Source organism: Myotis yumanensis, unplaced genomic scaffold (genome assembly GCF_028538775.1).
Source record: "Myotis yumanensis isolate MYYU_CA2020_CCGP unplaced genomic scaffold, mMyoYum1.0.hap1 SCAF_16, whole genome shotgun sequence".
NCBI classification, from domain to species: Eukaryota; Metazoa; Chordata; class Mammalia; order Chiroptera; family Vespertilionidae; genus Myotis; species Myotis yumanensis.
This window is the reverse complement of record NW_027223767.1, coordinates 3,653,977-3,676,076: the sequence shown is the minus strand read 5'-3', so window position 1 is coordinate 3,676,076 and position 22,100 is coordinate 3,653,977. Positions and strand designations below refer to the sequence as shown.

Sequence of the window (22,100 nt, the reverse complement as noted above, 5' to 3'; positions counted from 1 at the left end):
ATTGAAATAGCATGTAAAAAAATTGTTACAAATTACATTTTTGAAAACCAGAGAATTTAATTAATACATCCTTTGCTAGTTATGCTCTAGCCAAACCACCCAATGCTTTCTTTTTTACACACAAGTTACTTCTAATTTTTGATACTGCATTTCATCTTACTGACTTCAGCAACACTCAAGACCTATTAGTGTTTCTTCGGGTCAAATAAAAAAGTGGAACTGAGGTATAATGAAATGCAAACTATATAGATTCCTTATAAGTTATTGGCCTCAAGATAGACTTTCAAGAAAGAGATAAAAAAAAAAAGACATCACAGAACTTCTATCAGAGGTTATCAAAATATTGGTATACATTATGTTCTAACAGTGTAGATTTCCCAAGCTGCTGCACAATTATCCTAAAATTACTAGCAAGAAAAAAGTACAAGAATAAGGCTAATGGCTAACTCCACTTAGTGTCTTAATTATTCTCCATACTAATATCATCAGAAGGATCTCCAAGAAATAGGCAATAATGACCGCTACATCTAAAGCTTCTGAATCTTGATTCAGTCTCAAGTTTCCTCTCACGTGATGTTTTCCAAGTAGAGAGAGGGTGCAGTATTTAATAACGTGTAGCATCCTCTGCAGCTTTTCTTTCCAAGCAGTTGCCAATGTCCACATTTCATGTCTCACGTAGAGTATGCCTGACCCAGCCCCAGGCCAAGCCCCTGGAAATTCTTTACTCTGTCTTGCTGTTGCGGTGAACCTCCTGGTAGAAGGAAAGGGAATTTGGTACTAGGGTTGAGATTCAAGTTACCAAGGTTCTTTGCTAGTATTTCTGAGACAACTTGAGAATCCCTGAATCTTCTTTTTCTAAAAATCCTACCCCAAGGATATGTTTTTTATTTTATTATTTTTATTTATTTATTTTTTTGGGGGGGTATGTTTTTCATTTACTTTATTTTTTTAATCCTTACCAGATGAGTGAGGATATTTTTTCCCCATTGATTTTTAGAGAGAATGGAAGGCAGAGGGGAGGGGGGAAAGGGGTGCTAGGAAAAGAGAGAGAGAGAGAGAAAGAAATACATTGATGTGAGAGAGACACATCAATTGATTGACTCCTGTTCTGCCCTTTGGTCCAAGGCCCAACACTCTAACCACTGAGAAAAACCGGCCAAGGCTTGCTTGCTTGCTTATTTATTTATTTATTTATTTAACTGGAAAGAGAGAGAGAGGGTGGGGAGGGGAGGGGAATATTGACCAGTTGCCTCCCACATGCGCCTTGACTGGGGATTGAACCAGAAACCTAGGTACGTGCCCTGACCTGGAATGGAATCTGCAACCTTTTGGTGCGAGAGGTGATGCTCCAACCAACTGGGTGAGCCACTTAGCCAGGGCCAACTGAATCTTATTCACTCAGCATCTTAGAAGACCCCGAAATCAACTTGAGCTTACTTGATGAGCCCGTTGGAAGTCTGGTCACAGCTTGAAACTCCTAGATCCCTCCAAAGGGTTCCAGTGGAAGGTGATGCTCAAAACTCTCAAATTGCTACAGAGGAGCCCAGAAAGAACTGTATAGCCCAGAAATAGGCAGGAAAGTCCAAATTCCAACAAAATGTGGTGAAAGAAAGAGCTAACCTTGACCAGGTGTCTTAAAAGTTTCACAGAATTTTTACATTTCATGAGTCAAGAATGTGACTAACCCCAAGTTATTGAGTTTTGGTGCAAAGGACTGAACTTAAAAATTGAAATTGCCACTTGAGGTGTTCTCTTCCCCTTCAACCTTAATTTTAAACTGGATTCTTTTATTTCAGTTGCTTTCAAACTGTAAAGTGTTCTGTGGAGGTTATATCTTGGTGAACCAGAACTGAAGTGAGGTTGGAAGGCAGGACTGGGGAAGAGAGATTGAAAAGATAGAGTCTAGGTTCCCCATTCTCAGAATCATTTCTCCTTTGTATATTTTATACGTCTGGCTTCCATCTAAGATGATTGAGGGGAAAGTCCAGTTTAAAAATAAGAAGGTCTGAACTATTACTACATGCTTAATGTTTTGAGGAAGGAGGTTGTAGTGGTCTCCAAGCTGTAGTTCTTGTGACCAGCTACCCCAGTAGTTTTTGTACCTGCTTTGACCCATAAATTTATATACTATTAAGGGCTAATCTCTGATTTCACTGATGTTTTATTGCCACCTGCTTTGAGTTGATAGTACTTGACTTTATTTTATTTTGGAGGTATTCAAGTTAAGTTCACTAAAATCACAAACCTCTAGGATAGCGATTCTCAACCTGTGGGTCGCGACCCCTTTGGGGGTCAAACGACCCTTTCACAGGGGTCGCCTAAGACCATCGGAAAACACACATAAAATTACATATTATTTTGTGATTAATCACTATGCTTTAATTATGTTCAATTTGTAACAATGAAAATACATCCTGCATATCAGATATTTACATTACGATTCATAACAGTAGCAAAATTACAGTTATGAAGTAGCAACGAAAATAATTTTATGGTTGGGGTCACCACAACATGAGGAACTCTATTAAAGGGTCACAGCATTAGGAAGGTTGAGAACCACTGCTCTAGGACATCATGAAAGATTACGGACAAAAGGGAAACATAGACAAACCATTGGAGTCATATTTGAGGGACATTGCATGCAAGTGTTAAACTCAGGACTCACCATTTCTGAATATTTAAAAAATATCTTTCCCTTTGCTTCTCCTTTCCATTTGTAGTTTTTACTTACTTCGGATGTCTGAATTGGGTGGAGAGCTCAGAGATAGATTATGCAAGCATTTCTTACTGGTGCAGATCAGAATTACTTGGAAAATATATAAAACATTTATGAACATTCATATAAGTGAAATACTCTACAGCAATAGAAAGAAAATGAAGGTTTTTGTTGACTCACGAGAATGATTGTCAAGATACATTGCTAAAGTAATAAAAGCCGGATATAGAACAGTATTTATCTACCAGGTATTATGCTACCATTTATGTAGGGGGAAAGAGGGAGAGACAATATTTATTCTAAAGGATACTCTAGAAACTAGTAAGTTTGGTTGCCTTCTGGGAGGACAGCTGGTTAGCTGAAGGGAGAGGGGAGATTTTTCTTTGTATTATATGGTACTTTTAAAAACTCTTAAGTCATACATATAATACCTACTTCTAAAACCAAAATGAAACAAACATCACACCATTAAAAACTCCATGTGCTGGCATTTTCTCTTTTACCAAGTGCAAGTATGTACGAGGGGAATGCTGCCCAGTTGGTTTTAATGTGCGGTCCCACTGAACATCTCAGAGTAGTTCACTATTTACTGAGAAAACTGCAACTTCGTGTAATGGGAGAAATTGAATTTCTCTGTGCTTCAGTTCCTAAATCTATAAAATCATTGTGAGTTGGATAATCTAAAAACCTCCCAAGTCTTAGTTTTTCTGACTTCCATGTGTTGAGAGGGAGCAGGCAGGAAACAGTGTGGGGAGACAGCTGGTTCTGTCTTCTAACTCCTCCCTTGGCCATGTTCTTCTACAACAGAAAATTAAATGAGTAGTAAGAATGGTATGTTTATTTAAACTATTCATATGCTACATAGGACCCATGAAACTTTTAAAAGTTCTTTCTCTAAGTTTTGTATTAAGGTTATATTGAATGATAGTTCTCTAGAAAATTTTGTTTTCTAAATGTAGCTTGGTAAAGAATTTGACTAAAATGGAGAAATTGGATCAAGTTAGCACACTGAATTTTTTAAAAAAATTGCTCTCCTTCCAAATCCCTTAAAATGATAGAAACAAACAAAAAATACTTTAGTAAATGACATAAATTATTAAGTGAATGGGGATTTTCATATATACACATACATATATGAATATATTTATATATAATTTTTATTTTAGTTATACAAGGTGATGGCAAAAGTAAGTTTACATTTGTTCTTATGGAAAAATAATACAATCCTATATAATAAAAGGGTAATATGCAAATAGATCGAACGGCGGAATGACTGGTCGCTATGATGCGCACTGACCACCAGGGAGCAGACACTCAATGCAGGAGCTGCCCCCTGGTGGTCAGTGAACTCCCACAGGGGAAGTGCTGCTCAGCCAGAAGCCGGGCTGATGGCTGGCAAGCAATGGCAGAGCCTCTCCTGCCTCCGCAGCAGCGCTAAGGATATCCGACTCCCCATGGGGAGTGGGCCTAAGACGTCAGTCAGACATCCCCTGCGGGCTCCTGGACAGCAAAAGGGCACAGGCTGGGCTGAGGGACCTCTCCCCCCAAGTGCACGAATGTCATTCACTGGGCCTCTAGTAATAAATAATAATACAAGAATAAACTGTTTCGTGTACTCATAACTGTAAACCTAGTTTTGCCAAACCCGGTATATAAATAATTCCTGTCATGAGTATATATGTACACACCTGTTTGTGTTTGTGTGTGTGTGTGTGTGTGTAATATTTCTTATGGGAATTTTACATATTTTTTAAATATAATTAAGATGAGAATTTATATATATATGGTACTTTATATACACACATTTTCCCATTATATATGACTAGAGGCCCAGTGCACAAAATTCGTGCATGGGTCGGTGTCCCTCAGCCTGGCCTGCACTCTCTCCAGTCTGGGACCCCTGGGGGGATCTCTGACTGCTGGTTTAGGCCCGATCCCAGAGGTATTGGGCCTAAACTGGCAGTTGGACAACCCTCTCACAAACTGGGACTGCTGGCTCCTAACCGCTTGCCTGCCTGCCTGATTGCCCCTAACCGCTTCTGCCTGCCAGCCTGATTACCCCTAACTGCTCCCCTGCTGGCCTGATTGATGCCTAACTGCTCCCCTGCAGGCCTGGTCGCCCCTAACTGCCCTCGCCTGCAGACCTGGTCGCACCCAACTGCCCTCCCCTGCAGGCCTGGTCGCCCCCAACTGCCCTGCCGGCCTGATCTCTCCCCCAACTGCCCTCCCCTGCAGGCCTGATCCCCCCCAACTGCCCTCCCCTGCAGGCCTGGTTGCCCCCAACTACCCTCCCCTGCTGGCTATCTTGTGGTGGCCATCTTGTGATGATATGAAGGGTGGCCATCTTGTGGTGACGTCGCACGTGATGCCACCAAGGCTTTTATCATATAGGATACACACACACACACACACACACACACATACACATACATATACATACATACACACACACACACACACACACACACACATCTATATTGCCTGGTGCATGAATTCGTGCACCAGTGGGATCCCTCGGCCTAGCCTGTGGGATCGGGCAGAAACCATCTCTCTGACATCCCCTGAGGGGTCCTGGATTTTGAGAGGGCGCAGGCCAGGCCAAGGGACCTCACTGGTGCACAATCAAGGCCGGGGAGGTAATGCGGGAGGTTGTCCAGCTGGGGAGGGACTGCGGGAGTGCTCCAGGGTGTCTCCAGCCCATCTCGCTCAGTCCTGATTGGCCAGGCCTCAGCAGCAAGCTGCACCTACAACTTGGAGCATCTGCCCCCTGGGGGTCAGTGCACGTCATAGCGAGCAGTTGAGCGGCCTTAGCATATCATTAGCATATTACACTTTGATTGGTTGAACGGCCGACTGGATGACGGGACACTTAGCATATTAGGTTTTTATTATATAGGATATTCATCATATATAATGGGAAAATGTGTAGAATATGCATAAAATATTCCCATCTTAATTACACACACACAAACATTATTTCTCATCCTAAAACATAAACATATATAATCATGTTTTAGGATGAGAATGCTCAACAGTATAAAGTTAGCTTTTGTTCTCCCTTTAGTCAGTGTATGAATTCAATATTAATATGGTTTCATTCAGAGTTTTTTATGGGGCCTGATAAGCTGACTCTGATATTCACATGAAAGAAGAAAAGTGCTAGAATAGCGTTCTGAAGGCTTTGAAAGGAGCAGCAACAACTAAGCATAGTGAGGGGAAACTTGTCCAGACATAAAAGCCTTATAGTGTTACAGTAACTTAAAATGTGTGGTATTGGCATAGGAATCATGGACATATTATAAATATACTTTATAATTGTTCATATTTTTCTTTATGAACAATTGTCTGTGTACCTACCATCTGCTTTTAAGAAAACAATATTTTATCATACTTGTTTTTGTTTCAAGAAATAAATTATTAAAGATTGTACCCCTTTCCTAGATCATTTTCCTTTCTTAGTTGTTACTATTATCCTAAAGTAGATGTATATTTTGTGTTTATGCTTTGATTATGTGCACGTATAAAATATATAGTATTGTTGTCTGTGTTTGTAACATATTAGTAGCGCTATAAATTGTTTTTACTCAGCTTTGCATTTTTTTAAGGTTTATATGTTTTGACACATATAGCTCTAGTTTTGTGTGTGTGTTTTTTTTTAATCATCACCGGAGGACATTTTCCCATTGATTTTTAGAGAGAGTGGAAGAGAGAGGGAAAGACAGAGAGAAATATTGATGTGAGAGAAACACATTGATTGGTTGCCTTCTGCACGTGCCCTGACCAGGGCCCAGACTGGGGAGGAGCCTGCAACTTAGGTATGTGCCTTTGACTGGAATTGAACCCAAGACTGTTAGGTTCGAAGGTCAACACTCTATCCACTGAGCCAAACCGGCTAGGGCTCTAGTTTTTCATTGTAACTTCTGTATAGTATTTTATCTTATGAATATACTACATTGTGGAATTTAGGTTATCTTCAAATTTCCTTTTGCATTGCTGCAATAAATATCCTTTTTTATGTACTAGTAAGTGTGTGAGTTTTTGTAGGGTATATATGAAAATTGTTGGGTTGTAACAAGGATGGCATTTCAGAACAGTGTGGAAAGGCAGACATGTTTAATAACTATCAATTAAAGAAAATATAGGTAGACCTCTATCTAACCCGTTTTTAGAAAAAAATTTAGGTGATTAAGGAACTAAATATTAAAAAAATAAAACTTTTAAAAGTTTAAGAGGAGAATGTAGAATAATATTTTTAAAATTTGGGGTAGAGACGGTCTTCAGAAAGTTATGAATTCTGGAAGAAAATAGAGTAGGTTCTCACTTAACTTCCTAGATAGGTTCTGTGACTTTAGGCTAAACAATATGTAACTGAAACAAATTTTACCATATGCTAATTGAAGTAAGCAAGATCTATGTTCCTATGGCGTCTCATCAACATGATAATATAACAATGTTGAATGGAAATGACTTATTGAGGATCTGCTATATTTGTAACATAAAAGTAGAAAAGGATTAATATTCAGAATACTGAGAGATATTTCAATTTCTAAATATAAACCAGCAAACCCCTCCCAGTACCACCCCATGCTCCATTCTCAGGCCTTCCCCCCTGCCACCCTACTCCTTCACTCTCCTCCTGCCTCCTTGCTTTACATTAGGATTTCTGTAGTCCTCCATGAAATGCTCTAATCTCTTTCAGGCCAACTCTGTTTTCTTCTCTTTCATACTTTGGCTCTAAAATAATATTAGAACTGAGACAGTCTTGAGAAGGAAATGGAGCATAATTAATAAGTGCACTGGGACAACAGCTGTAAACTGGGTTTGTTTCAGGAAATCAGGTCATCCTAGCTGAGATTGGCTTTCTATGATCACCCCATCGAAAATGTCTCTTATCTTGTTCTGTTTTAGTTATAGCACTTCATGATATTATTTCATGATTATTTATTTTCTGTGTCACCTCACAATAAGATGACATATATTGGTCACCATCCTATGCCAATGTTTAGGACAGTGTGTTGGTACATAGTAGTGTGTACTGTTCGCTAAGTATTTGTTGAATATTTGACATTTCTGTCTTTGGTCTTAAAATCTTGTGAAGGTATGAGACACATGGAAAATTGAATACTAATGGTACATACAAATTATACATTTGTAAAACAGAAGTGTTCTCATTTATACAGACTTTTGTGGCAGTCCCCCAAATAAAAGTTTCCATTAGCTAAACTTTTTATAAAACACTTTTCTTAGCTCATATTGGGTATTTTGGACAGTTCCTTGAGAAACAGTCTCAGGCATTCATCTTTGGGTATCTCTGTATTAAGTAATCAAATGAATTCCTAGAAGGGGAACTGCTGTGCTAGAGAATATGCATATTTTCAAGGCTCATGGTATATATTGCCATTCTTCTGTAGAATGCAATTTGTACTCATTTGACATACCAATGTAAAAGAGTGCCTTTTTCCCAAAACTCTCACCAGCACTAGGCATTATCCTATCTAATAAAAGAGAAACATGGTAATTAGCCGTACCTTTGCTACCCTTCCCATTGGCTAATCAGGGCGATATGCAAATTAACTGCCAGCCAAGATGGCGGCCGGCAGCCAGGCAGCTTGAAGCGAACATGAGGCTTGCTTGCTTCAGTGACAAAGGAAGCCAACGTTCCCCGCCTGCCGCTGCCGGCCTCTGAGCTTGCAGTTTGAAACATTGTTACAAATATAGAAGCTAAACAAAACCCCAGAAACCTGCTTTCAGCAAGCCAGGCCTCAGAGCTGGAGTTGAAACAGTGTTTGGATTATACAACCCAAACAAACCAGATACCTGCTTTCAGCCAGCCGGGATCTCAGAGCTGGAGTTGAAACAGTGTTTCGATTATAGAACCCAAACAAACCAGATACCTGCTTTCAGCAGCCGAGGCCTAAGAGCTGGAGCCAAGCCTCAGAGCTAAAGCTGGCCCAGAATTAAAAAAAAAAAAAGAAAAAAAGGAGCGGTTGGGAGCTTCAGTCACCTGCCAGCCTGAAAACAGCCCTCAGCCCCTCACCCAGACTGGCCAGGCACCCCATTGGGGACCCCCACCCTGAAGGGTGTGTGACCAGCTGCAAACAGCCATCATCTCCTCATCCAGGCTGACCAGGCACCCAAGCGGGACCCCCAACCTGATCCAGGACACTCTTCAGGGCAAACCAGCCAGCCCCCACCCGTGCACCAGGCCTCTATCCTATATAATAAAAGGGTAATATGCCTCCCAGCACCGGGATCAGCGGAGCCGCGAGGCCTCCCGGCACCAGGATCAGCGTGACAGGGGGCAGCGCCCAAACCCCCTGATCGCCCTGCGGCTCTGTGAGTGACAGGGGGAGGGGCCACAACCTCCCTATCCGCCCTGCTCTGATCATGATAGGGGAAGGCGCCCCAACCCCCTGATCAGCCCTGCTCTGTGCCTGATAGAAGGGAGCTCCCCAACCCCTGATCGCCCTGTGGCTCTGTGTGTGACAGGGTGCGGCGCCCCAACCCCCTGATCAGCCCTGCTCTGTGTGTGACAGGGTGCGGCACCCCAACCCCCCCTCCCCCACGGGCCCTGCTCTGGTTGTGACGGGGTAGAGCCATAACCTCCCCATCGGCCCTGCCCTGAGTGTGACAGGGTGCAGTGCCCCAACCCCCTGTTCCGCCCTGCTCTGTGCGTGACGGGGGGAGCTCCCCAACCCCCTGATGGGCCCTGCTTTGTGCGTGACAGGGGGGAGCTCCTCAACCCCCTGATCGGCCCTGCTCTGTGCATGACCGGGGGGAGCTCCCCAACCCCCTGATCGACCCTGCTCTGTGCGTGACAGGGTATGGAGCCCCAACTCCCCTGATTGGCCCTGCTCTGTGCGTGACAGGGGGTGGCGCCGCAACCTCCCCATCGACCCTGCCTTGAGTGTGACAGGGGGCGGTGCCCCAACCCCCCAATCGGCCCTACCCTGAGCGTGACTGAGGGTGGCATCGCAACCTCCTGATCCGCCCTGCTCTGTGCATGACCTGGGGCGGCGCCCCAACTCCCCAATCGGCCCTGCTCTGAGCCCGACCAGGGGCTCCACCTAGGGATTGGGCCTGCCCTCTGCCACCTGGGAGCGGGCCTAAGCCAGCAGGTCGTTATCTCCCGAGGGGTCCCAGACTGCGAGAGGGCACAGGCCGGGCTGAGGGACCCCCTCTCCCCCCCGAGTGCACAAATTTGTGTGCACCGGGCCTCTAGTCCTATATAATAAAACCCTAATATGCAATTCGACTGAACTGCAGTACGACTGGCGGAACGACCTGCGAACGGCCGCACAGACCACCAGGGGGCAGATGTTCAACACAGGAGCTGCCCCTTTGTGGTCATTGTGCACCCACAGGGTAACGCTGCTCAGCCAGAAGCTGAGCTCATGGCTGACGAGTGCAGTGGTGGTCGTGGGAGCCTCTCCCGCCTCCGCTGCAGGCGGGCGGTAAGGAGCAAGGGGTCCCGGACTGCAAGAGCCCCAGGCTGTGAGAGGGATATCTGACTGCTGGCTTAGGCTCAATCACCTTAGGGGTCCCAGACTGTGAGAGGGCACAGGCCAGGCTGAGAGGACCCTGGCACCGGGTCTCTAGTTTTTTAATATTTTGCAAATTTGGGGAGTGATTTTATTTTATTTTTCTGTGATTTCATTAACTTTATTTCCTTGGTTAATCCCATATTCTTGTCATGTCTGCAGTGTCATCTTTTTTATTGCTTTGTAAGAAATATATATACACGTATATGCATATTATATTTGGTATATCAAAATTTTGCTATTGTACTTTTTCTGTTTTATGGTTTGCCATTTAAAGTTGTCTTTGCTGCACAGAAAAATAAAAGAATACTTTTTGTAAGTTAAAGATATCAACCAACCTTATTTGTGCCTTTGGTTTGTGCTTAGGATATCTTTCTCTGTTCCCAGTGTTTATATGTATTTCTGTTAGGCTTTTTTCAAAGTACTGCAAATGTTACCTGGTCTTTTAAGGACCTCCAATTGGAAATCACTTTGAGAATATTAGTGTCCTTAATTATCTTGCCTTATCCTAAGGGTCAAGGAACAAAGGGAAGAAAAGCAAATGGTAATTTCTGTTCTGAGAGCTTTCCTGGGGAAGATTTAGGACAAAAACCAAAGATTTACTGAATGCAATAACTCTCAGACTGTATTTCAGCAAAAAGATTTTCTTTGCTTATAGGGTAATGTTATTTGCCTCTAAGATTAAGGAAAAAGTGCTGCTAATTAAATCATAATGTGCCATTGATTGTAGGATGCACATTGACTTCAGAGTTTTTAAGATATGAACACGGGGGATATTAAAACTCCTGAAAGATGTTATATATTAACTTGGACTGCAGCACAATAATTTTAAAATTCTGTGGTTGCTTTATATAGTTTTGTTTGTTTGGGCTTGATAATTTTTAAAACACAGCTTTATTGATATATAATTTGTATACCATACAATTCATCCATTTTTTTTTACAATGCAACAGTTTTTAGTATATTCAGAGGTGTGTACAAGCATCGCTACAGTCAATTTTAGAACATTTTCACCACCTCAAAAAGGAATCCCAATACAGAGAATATTATTTAGCCTTAAAAAGCAGAATAATTTTGATATAATGCTATTATATGGATACAGCTTGAATATATGCTAAGTGAAATGATCCAGTCAGAAAATAACAAATACTGTATGATTCCACTTATATGAGGAAGTAGAGGCCTGGTACATGAAAATTCATGCACTGAGGGGGGCTGTCCCTCAGCCCAGCCTGCCCCCTCTCACAGTCTGGGAGCCCTCAGGGTATGTCCTACTGACAACCTCTGCGGGAGGCGACCCGGCTGATCAGGGGAAGGCGCTGCCCCCATTACCCCGCTGCTGCTGCCACTGCCAGCTGTGGCGGCTGGGAGGCCTGAGCCCCGGGCCTCGCAGCCACTGTGGCTTTGTCTGGATAGACGTCTGGAAGAGGTCCGCCCTAATAGCATATTACCCTTTTATTATTATAGATAGCCAAATTCATAGAGGCAGAGAGTAGAATGGTGGTTACCAGAGGGAGGAGGAATTGGGAGTTAGTGTTTAATGGGTTTAGAGTTTCAGTTGGGGAAGATAAAAAGTTCTGGAAATACATGGTAATGATAGTTGCACAGTAATATGAATGTACATAAAGCTACAGAAATGTACACTTAAAAATGGCTATAATGGCCCTAGCTGGTTTGGTTCAGTGGTTAGAGCGTCAGCCTATGGACCAAAGGGCCCTGGGTTCGATTCCTTTCAAGGGTTGCAGGCTCCTCCCCGGCCCGGGCCCTGGTCGGGGCTCGTGCAGGAGGCAACCAATCGATGTGTTTCTCTCACATCAAAGTTTCTGTCTTTCCTTCTCTCTTCCACTCTCTCTAATAATCAATGGAAAAATATCCTTGGGTGAGGATTAACAAAAAACAAAATAGAACAAAATGGCTAAAATGGTAATTGTATGTTAAGTGTATTTCACCACAGTGAAAAAAAAAAAATAGAAATCCTAGACACTTGAGCTTTCATCTTGTATTCCTTCATCCACATCCCACCATCATTAAGCAACCACTAATCCACTTTCTATCACTATTTTGACTATTTTGGACTTTCATATGAAAGGAAACATACAAAATGTATACTTTTATGATTGGCTATTTTTACTTAGCATAATGTTTTCAGGATTCATCCAAGTTATAGCAGGTACCAATACTTCATTCTTTTTTTTTTTTAGAGAGTGGAAGGTAGGGGGGAGAGAAAGACAGAGACAGAGAGAGACATTGATGTGAGAGAGATACATTGACTGGTTGCCTCCCAAATGTGCCAGAGACCAGGGCAGGGATGAACTTGCAACCCAGGTATGAGCCCTTGACCAGGAATTGAACTCATGACTATTCGGTGTGTGGGCTGATACTCTAACCACTGACCTATGTCGGCCAGGGCCATTCATTTTTATGGCAGAATAATATTCCCTTGTATGGATATACCTGATTTTATTTATTCATCATCAGTTGATGGAAATGACACTTGGGTTGTTTCCAAGGTCTATATAGTTATTTTGAGACTTAACTTGAGATCTTAGGATTATGAGAAATAAAAACCTACTCACTTATATTTAGTAAAGAAGGACTTACTGTAAGACCATGTAAAGGGTGTCCCAAAATTCACACAAGAAGTAATTTTGATAGAAAACACACGTTTATAATTAAAAATTGTGAATTTTTTATTGATTCATGAAGTATACAGTATAGGGTTATGTATGGAATAGCGTATCGGGTAAATGGCCTCCACGGCTTTTCTGGCACATACACACTCTTTTATTGAAATTTTCCATGACAGTTTTGCATAAATGTGGCTGAATTTCCTTGATACAGCGCTCAATTTCCTTCTTCAAGGTGTGGGTGGCCGTGGGCTTGTTGGCATAAACCTTAGACTTCAAAAAACCCCAAAGAAAAAAGTCCAATGGCGTTAAATCGCATGATCTGGGTGGCCAATTCTGATCACCAAAACGGGAAATTACACGACCAGGAAATGACTCACGCAGTAATGGAATTGTTTCTCGGGCTGTATGGCATGTGGCACCGTCTTGTTGAAATCACATGTCATCCACATCCATATCTTGCAATTTAGGCACAAAAAACTGGATTATCATGTCGCGATAGCGAGCACCATTAACTGTTATTGCCTGAGCAGCCACATTTTCGAAGAAGAATGGTCCGATGATGCCTCCAGCCCAAAATCCGCACTAAACAGTGACACGTTGTCGATGCATTTGTTTCTCAACAATCACTCGTGGATTTTCTGAACCCCAAATGGGACAATTTTGTTGATTAACCAAGCCATCAAGATGAAAATGAGCCTCATCGCTGAAGATGATTTTGTTCGAAAAATCAGCATCCACTTGTTGTTCCATAATCCATTTGCGTATGTGCCAGCCAAGCTGTGGAGGCCATTTACCCGATATGCTATTCCATACATAACCCTATACTGTATACTTTATGAATCAATAAAAAATTTACAATTTTTAATTATAAACCTGTGTTTTCTATCAAAATTACTTCTTGCTTGAATTTTGGGACACCCTTTAGTTCAGTTTAACAGGAATCCAAGGACAAGGAAAGAAGTACAGTGTTCTCCTGTGGGGACGGACCCTGGAGCTGAGAGTCAGGAGCCAAGGCAACTGCTGCTGTGTCTTAGGGGCTTGCAAATTCTCTTGGCTCTACTTCTCTATGCATGTCTACTCTAGTCTTTGTCTAGGTTAGTGTTCTCTACTTCCTCTGTTAACTTCGGTGGCACAAAATATGTGGCTCATCTTGACTCTGCTGTGGCCACTTTGTAACTCAGGTACCTGTAGCTCATGTTCTCAATTCCAAATTTCTGAAGAGGGATCTGATTGGTATATCCCCGGTCCAATAGGGTAGTTCACTTGGTACAAACATGGTGTCAAAACCACACCTTAACTAGGGGCAGGTTCTCTAGAAGGAGTGTGTGCACATGGACCTGGGTGTGAACAACCTGTATAGGACACTAAAGATTGATCTAATTCTCCGGGCCAGTGGTCATCAAACATGTTGGTCTCAAGACTCATTTACACTCTTAAAAATTTAGAGCTCTAAGGAGCTTTTGTTTATGTGGGTTATATATGTTGATATTTACCACATTCGATATTAAAATGGGGAAACTTTAAAGATATTTATTCATTTAGGAATAATATAAACACATTTAATGTTAATATATATAACATGCTTATGACAACTATTTTCTAAAATTAAACAAAATTTGTTGAGAAGAGTGACATTATTTTACATTTTTGCAAACCTCTTTAATATCTGGCTTAGAAGATAGCTTGATACTCATATCTGCTTTTACATCGATCTTGTGGTATGTATGTTGTTTTGATTGAAGTTTATGAAGAAAAGCTAACCTCACACAGATATGTACTTGGAAAAGGGAGGGGTATTTTAATAGCTTTTAAAGATAATTGTGGCTATTCTTCGATACCAACCTAAACCAGAAAAGTGGTAATTTTTTAAAGGTTATTTGCTGTGTAGAATCTGAAACCATATCAGTGAGTCTTTCATATTCTATCACACTAAACATTTACTGGTTTGTCATGTACTTTATTTAATTGTGGTAAAATATCTTGTGCTTTAAATAACTATTCATGCATAATTTTGTAACATTCAGTATTAGTTGGAAAATATTGATTCATTCAGTTAATGTAGATGTTTCTAATGTTGGAACATTTTATTATATAATATAAAAAAACTCACACTTAATATCACCACCAGTCTTGTCAGAAAAGTCTTCAAATGTGGGGAAATTGTCAAGTTCATGGTGGCAGATGCAAGTTTTTCCAGAATTCTAATTTTCGCAAATATTGGCAGTTTTCTTCTTTGACATGGTAGTCTCGCTTTGTTCTTTCTTGAAAGTTTTCCTATTAGTGCCTTCTTAACTTATCATTTTGACACAGAATTATTTAAAAAAAAAAAAAAATTTCCTCTGCACAAGTGCCTATCTTGTAAATACTCTCAAATCTTTTTAACAGGTGACTTTTTTACCATCTCAAAGTTTACAATCATGGATTTTTGTTGTTGTAATATATAATGTCTGTTTCTCAGACTTTTATAGAAAGAAAGGCATTTACTGAGCAGTTGCTCTGTGCCAGTCCCATGTTTTTACTTTATACAGCTGCTGGTATTATTTGTGGTATGTTAAGTAACCTTTTTTAAGTGTAAAGGGAAATAAAGACTTATTAATATTTTTAAATGTCAATAATTTCTATTATATTAAGTAAATACACAAGAGAAACCTTTTACTGGTAATTGTGGTTTTATTTATGTAGCTATAGTTATAATTTATTAGAAGTACACCTGGTGCTTTAGTTCTTATCAGTTCTATTTTTTCCCATTCTATTTAGGTGGTTTCCTAGAAACATGATTGTTTGTTGGATTTGATCTCACAGTCTGGTGAGGACTTCTTTACTGATAATGTCAAGTTCAGGTTATCCTCCCAACCAAGGAGCATTCAGCACAGAACAAAGCCGTTATCCTTCCCACTCTGTTCAGTACACCTTTCCCAGCACCCGGCACCAGCAGGTAAGGAGCAAATATTGTGTAAATTGCATATGTATTTTGTGTTTTTCTTTTACTTTTCCTATATTTGTTGGTCAGAAACCAAATGTAGTTGTTATACATATACAGGGGTTTGCAAAAGTAGGCTTACAGATGTAATACAAATAAATAATATAATCCTACATAATAAAAGCCTAATATGCAAATTGTCTCCTTGGGCGGTCGTTCAACTGCTCGCTATGATGTGTGCCGACCACCGGGGGTCAGCGTGGAACATGGTGGGCGTCGGCGACATGGCGCTGGTAGCAGGCGGCAGTGAAGGTGCTGCCGGCCCTGATGGGTCCTGACAAGAGCGGGACCGGGGCAGGATGGCGGGGCAGGTGAACAGGCAGCGCCAGGCCAAGGTGGGGTGCCAGGTGGGGCTGCGGGGCTGCGAGGCTGGGGGTGCCAGCTGGGGCCTGATCTCCGCAGGCCACCCTGAGGGACCCCACCTGTGCACGAATTCGTGCACCGGGCCTCTAGTAGTAAATAATAATATAAGAGTAAACTGTTTTGTGTACTCATAACTGTAGACCTACTTTTGCCAACTCGTGTGTGTGTGTGTGTGTGTGTGTGTGTACACTTTTTTTTAATGGCAAGAACCATTCTCAAAGATGGAGAACTAAAAGTTGGGGATTAATTATCTTTGGCTTCTTACTATGACTTTATGACAGATTTATGACAGAGTGACCATGTAGGGTTTTGTTGTAGGATTTGTTGTGATTGATTGTAGGATATATTGATAGAATATTAGTTTATTAGTTACCTAGAGTTTCTAGGTTAAGACCTATGTTTGTGCTCCAAGTTTGGTTGAGTATTAAGCTGGCCAGATAATATGGCTTCTTTTGAGTGATGGCTATGATAGGGCCTCTCCCTTCTTGAGAGATTTGATGGTAGGAAGATGAAAGAGTTTGTATTATTGATTTACCTTGTGAAAAATAAAATGTGAAAAGAAATTATTATCTCAGAATAGGCCAGGTATAGGGATTTAAGAGGTTTGAAGAAAAAAATGGAAGGGAGGTAATGAAATGGTCAAAGAAAAAGAAAACAATTTACCAGCAAAATATAGTTATTTACTACTGGGTACGACTGAGAACTCCTTTGAAGTGTGGTTATACTTACAGAGTGAGAAAGGACATTCTTACCTTGTTTCTGTTTAGGGAAGCATTCAGTCTTCCACCATTAAGTATAATATTAGTAGCATATTTTTGTAGATGCTTTTTTTTTTTGGTCGAAGATGTTGCTTTGTAGGTTGAGAATTCTTATCATGATTGGATGTTGAAATTTGGTTGCATGTCCTCCCTCCCCCCAGTGTTAGTTAGTCATCTGATCATTAATTTCCTAGATTATTGTTGCCTTTTTTAAAAAAAGTATCTTTGAGGTTTAGTTTATATATAATAAAATTTAAATATATATGTACATTTTGACAGATTTATACACCCATAAAACGCCACCAAAGTGAAGATACAGAACATTTCTGTCACCTCTGAAAGTTCCCTTTTTTCCCATCCAGGTCAGGGCTCCTTTCCAACTTCCCACAAACCTTAGCTCACAGGAAACCACTGATCTGCTGTCTGTCATAATAGATTATATTTGTCTTAAGTTTCATGTGAACTTCCATAATATTTTTGAAATTTAGTTATGCTTTGGCATATTTTAATAGTTAGCTTTTTTTATTTTATTACTTGACTGGGTATGGATATATCACAAATTGTTTATCTAGTTACCTATTCCAGTTTTTGGTTATTACAAATAAAATTATTTTGTATCTGTGTGTTTGTTGTATTTAGATTATATAAAGAGCCCTAGCTGGTTTGGTTCAGTGGATAGAGCGTCGGCCTGTGGACTGAAGGGTCCTGGATTCGATTCCTGTCAAGGGCACATGCCTGGGTTTCAGGCTTGATCCCCAGTAGGGGGGATGCAGGAGACAGCCAATCGATGATTCTCTCTCATCATTGATGTTTCTATCTCTCTTTCCCTCTCCCTTCCTGTCTGAAATCAATAAAAACATATTTTTAAAAAAGAATTTACCTTATTAATACTATCCTTTGGAAAATGTGTGTGTGTGTGTGTGTGTGTGTGTGTGTGTTTTTAATGAAGTCCAATGTATTAGTTTTGTCTTTTACATTTCTTACTTTTTGTGTCATATTTAAGCAGTTTTTCAGAAACTCAAGGTCATTAAGATTTTCTATGTGGATTTTACATTTAAGTCTGACCTATATTGAATTAAAATTTTATAGTGTGAGTTAAGGGTTGTTTTGCATATTGAGTATTCAGTTGTTCTAGAAACTGTTTATTGAAAACATTATTCTTTCCCCAATGATTTGCTTTGGTAGTTTTTGACCATATATATATCTAAGTCTATTTCTGTTTCTTATACTGTTCCATTGATATATTTTGTCTACCTTTACTGCACAGGGTGTGCTATTCTAGGTACACAAATACTTAATCTTTATTAAAGTACTTCACATGGTCTTGATTATTATCTATAATAATAAAAGCGTAATATGCTATTAGACTGGACAGCCGAATGACCTTCTGGACGTCATTCCGGATGTCCTTCCGGACTAAGTCGCCACAGCAGGGGCTGAGGCAGAGGTGGTTGGGGGCAATTGGGCAGCCATGCAGAATGGTTAGAGGTGATCAGGCAGGCAGGTAGAGTGGTTAGGGGCGATCAGGCAGACAGGCAGAGCGGTTATGGGTGATCAGGCAGGCAGGCAGGCAGAGTGGTTAGGGGCAATCAGGCAGGCAGGCAGAGTGGTTAGGGGCGATCAGGCAGACAGGTGAGTGGTTAAGGGCAATCAGGCAGGCAGGCAGAGGCAGTTAGGAGTGATCAGGCAGGCAGGCAAATGGTTAGGGATGATCAGGCAGGCAGGTGAGCAGTTAGGGGCGATCAGGCAGGCAGGTGAGCAATTAGGGGCATCAGGCAGGCAGGCAGAGTGGTTAGGGGTGATCAGGCAGGTAGGGTCTCTAGTAGCTTTATAAGTTGAAATTAAATGGTGTGATTCCTTCCTTAATTGTTGTTTTTAATATTCTAGATCCTTAGCATTTCTGTATACATTTTAGAATCAGCTTGTCAATTTCTACAAAAATATTTCTGAGATTTTGATTGGAGCTTTATTGAATCTAGAGATTTATTTTAGAGAGAATTGATGTTTTAACAACTTTGAGTCTTCTGTTCCATGAACGTGGTATATCTCTCCATTTATTTAGGTCTTCATTAATTTTCCTCAGTAATGTTTTATAGTTTTCAGTATACAGATACATATCTTTTATCAAATTTATTTCTAAATCCTATTTTTTTATGCTATTGTAAATGGTATTTTTTAAAAAAAATTTCAGTTGTTTGTTGCTATGACATTTATTGATTTTATATTCTGAAAATTACTTGTTACTTCTAGTTGTTTTTTTATAGATTTCATGGAATTTTCTATGTAGAAGATCTTGTAATCTGAGAATAAAGACATTTTTGCTTTTACCTTTCCAACTTGGATGCCTTTTCTCTTTTGGCGTTATTGCACTGGTTAGAATATCTAGTACAGTGTTGAATAGAAGGGGGAGAGTGGATATTCTTGCCTTGTTTCTGATCTTAAGAGGAAAATATTCAGTCTTTCACCATTAAGAATGTTGTTAAGCCCTAACTGGTTTGGCTTAGTGGATAGAGTGTCAGCCCTCGGACTGAAGGGTCACAGGTTCGATTCTGGTCAAGGGCAGGTACCTCAGTTGCAGGCTCAATCCTCTCGCCCCGGTGAGGGGCACATACAGGAGGCAACCAATCGATGTGTGTCTCTCACATCGATGTTTCTCTCTCTCTCTGTCTCTCCCCCTCCCTTACACTCTCTAAAAATCAATAGAAAAATATCCTTGGATAAGTATTAACAATAACAATAACAAAGTGTTGTTAATTTGGGAAGTATTCACTCCTCCTGTATTTTCTTAAAGAGTTTGTGTAGGATTGATACTTTTTTCTTTCTTATATGTTTGATAGAATTTGTCAGTGAAGCCATTGGGGCTTAGAATTTTCTTTCTTTTTTAAAATTTATTTTTATTGTTGATAGTATTACATATGTCTCCTATCTTCCCCCATTTGTCCCCTCCCACCCAGACCCCACCCCCACCTTAGGCTTTACCACACATTTGTTTGTGTCCATGGGCTATGCATATGTGCATATAAGTTCTTTGGTTAATCTCTTTCCACCCACTTCCTCCCCACCTCTCTTCTCCCTGAGGTCTGTAAGTCTGTTTTGTTTGTCCATTCATTTTGTTCATTAGATTCCACATATAAATGAGATCATGTAATATTTGTCTTTCTCAGACTGGCTCAATTCACTTAGCATAGTAATCTCCAGGTCCATCCATGCTGTTGCAAAGGATTAGAAATCCTTCCTTTTTACAGCCACATAGTATTCCATTGTGCAAATGTACAATTGCTTTTTAAAAAATAAATATATTTTTATTGATTTCAGAGAGGAAGGGAGAGAAGAGAAAAAGAGAAACATCAATGATGAGAGTGAGTCATTGATCTGCTGCCTCCTGCATGCCCCACATTAGGGATGGAGCCTGCAACCCAGACATGTGCCCTGACCAGGAATCGAATTGTGACCTCCTGACTCACAGGTCGATGCTCAACCACTGACCCACACTGGCTGGGCTACAACAGCTTTTTAAAAAGAATTTATTGTTGAAAATATTACAGATGTCTCTCCCTTTTTTCCCCTCCGTTGACCCTTCCCCAAGCCTTCCCCACATTATTGTCTGTCCATGGAATATGCATATAAGTTCTTAGGTTAATGCCCCTGCCCCCCTCTGAAATATGTCATATGGTTGCATGTTTCAATGTCCCTGGATCTGCTTTGTTTATCAGTTTATTTTGTTCATTATATTTCACATATGAGTGAGATCATGTGATACTTATCTTTCTCTGATTAGCTCATTTCGCTTAGCATAATACTCCCTCCATGCTGTCTCAAAGAGCAAGAGATGCTTCTTTTTCACTGCTTCATATTGTTCCATGTGTAAATGTACCACAGCTTTTTACCCATTCATGTAGTGATGGGCACTTGGGCTGATTCTAGATCTTAGTTATTGTAAATAGTACTGCTTTCAACATAGGGGTGCATATATTCTTTCTGATTGGTGTTTTGGGATTCTTAGGATATATTCCTACAAGTGGGATCACTGGGTCAAATGTTAGTTTCAGTTTTAATTTTATGAGGAAACTCCATACGGTTTCCACGTGGCTGCACCAGTCTGCATTCCCACGAGCAGTACACTAGGGTTCCCTTTTCTCCACATCCTTGCCAACACTTGTTTATTGATTTATTAGAGGCCCGGTGCACGGATTCAAATGGGAGAGGCCTGCACCCTCTCACAATCCGAGATCCTTCGAGGGATGTTAGACTGCCAGTTTCCGCCTGATCCCCACAGGCCAGGCCGAGGGACTCCACCAGTGCATGAATACGTGCACTGGGCATATAAGATCTTTGGTTAATCTCTTCCCATCCTCCCCCCTTCCCCCCCTCCCTCTGAGATTCATCAGTCTGTTCCATGTTTCTATGCCTGTGCATTGAATGTCTGCCCCCTGGTGGTCAGTGTGCATCATAGTTACCAGTCGAACAGTTGGCCAGTCGGCTGGTTGTTAGGCTTTTATATACATAGATTGATAGTGGCCTTTCTGGCAGGTGTAGGGAGATAACCTCATTGTAGTTTTAATTTGCATCTTTCTAATTATTAGTGACTTTGAGCATTGTTTTCATATGTCTCTTAGCCATCTGTATGTCCTCTTTGGAGAAGTGTTAAGTCTGGTCCTTTGCCCATTTTTCATTTTGATTGTTTGTCTTTTGTTGATTTGAGTTTTTTACATATTTTAGAAATTAACCCCTTACTAGATATATCACTGGCGAATATGTTCTCCCATATAGTGGGTTCCCTTTCATTTTGTTCATTGTTTCTTTTGCTGTACAGAAGCTTGTTAGTTTGATGTATGTAGTTCCATTTGCTTATTTTTTCCTTTGTTTCTCTTGCCCTAGGAGATGTATCTGTGAAAATTCTGCTACTTAACACATTTCGTACCACATAGAAATCTCTAAGACATATGCCAGGGACCGCATGTTCTTGGGCAAACTGCATGTTATTTAAATCATCATAACTACAGATCATAATGCACTTTAGGTGTTGTTTTTCAATAATTATAACATTTTTATTTACAAAAACAATTAAACAATTAAAGTTCCTAGTACTTTTTTAACGTATGATACTGTGTA

The 22,100-nt window shown here is 40.7% G+C and overlaps 1 protein-coding gene across 12 annotated transcripts in view; it reads left to right on the top strand.

The window, feature by feature from the left end:
* NCOR1 (nuclear receptor corepressor 1) overlaps positions 1 to 22,100 on the top strand; it is a 248,269-nt gene that overhangs the window by 18,361 nt on the left and 207,808 nt on the right. For all 12 annotated transcript variants that reach the window (XM_070393236.1, XM_070393244.1, XM_070393247.1 and 9 more), the window contains exon 2: positions 15,645 to 15,822. In XM_070393236.1, coding sequence (XP_070249337.1) covers positions 15,715 to 15,822 — 108 coding nt within the window. In that variant the 5' untranslated portion in view covers positions 15,645 to 15,714. The remainder of the gene's footprint in view (positions 1 to 15,644; positions 15,823 to 22,100) is intronic.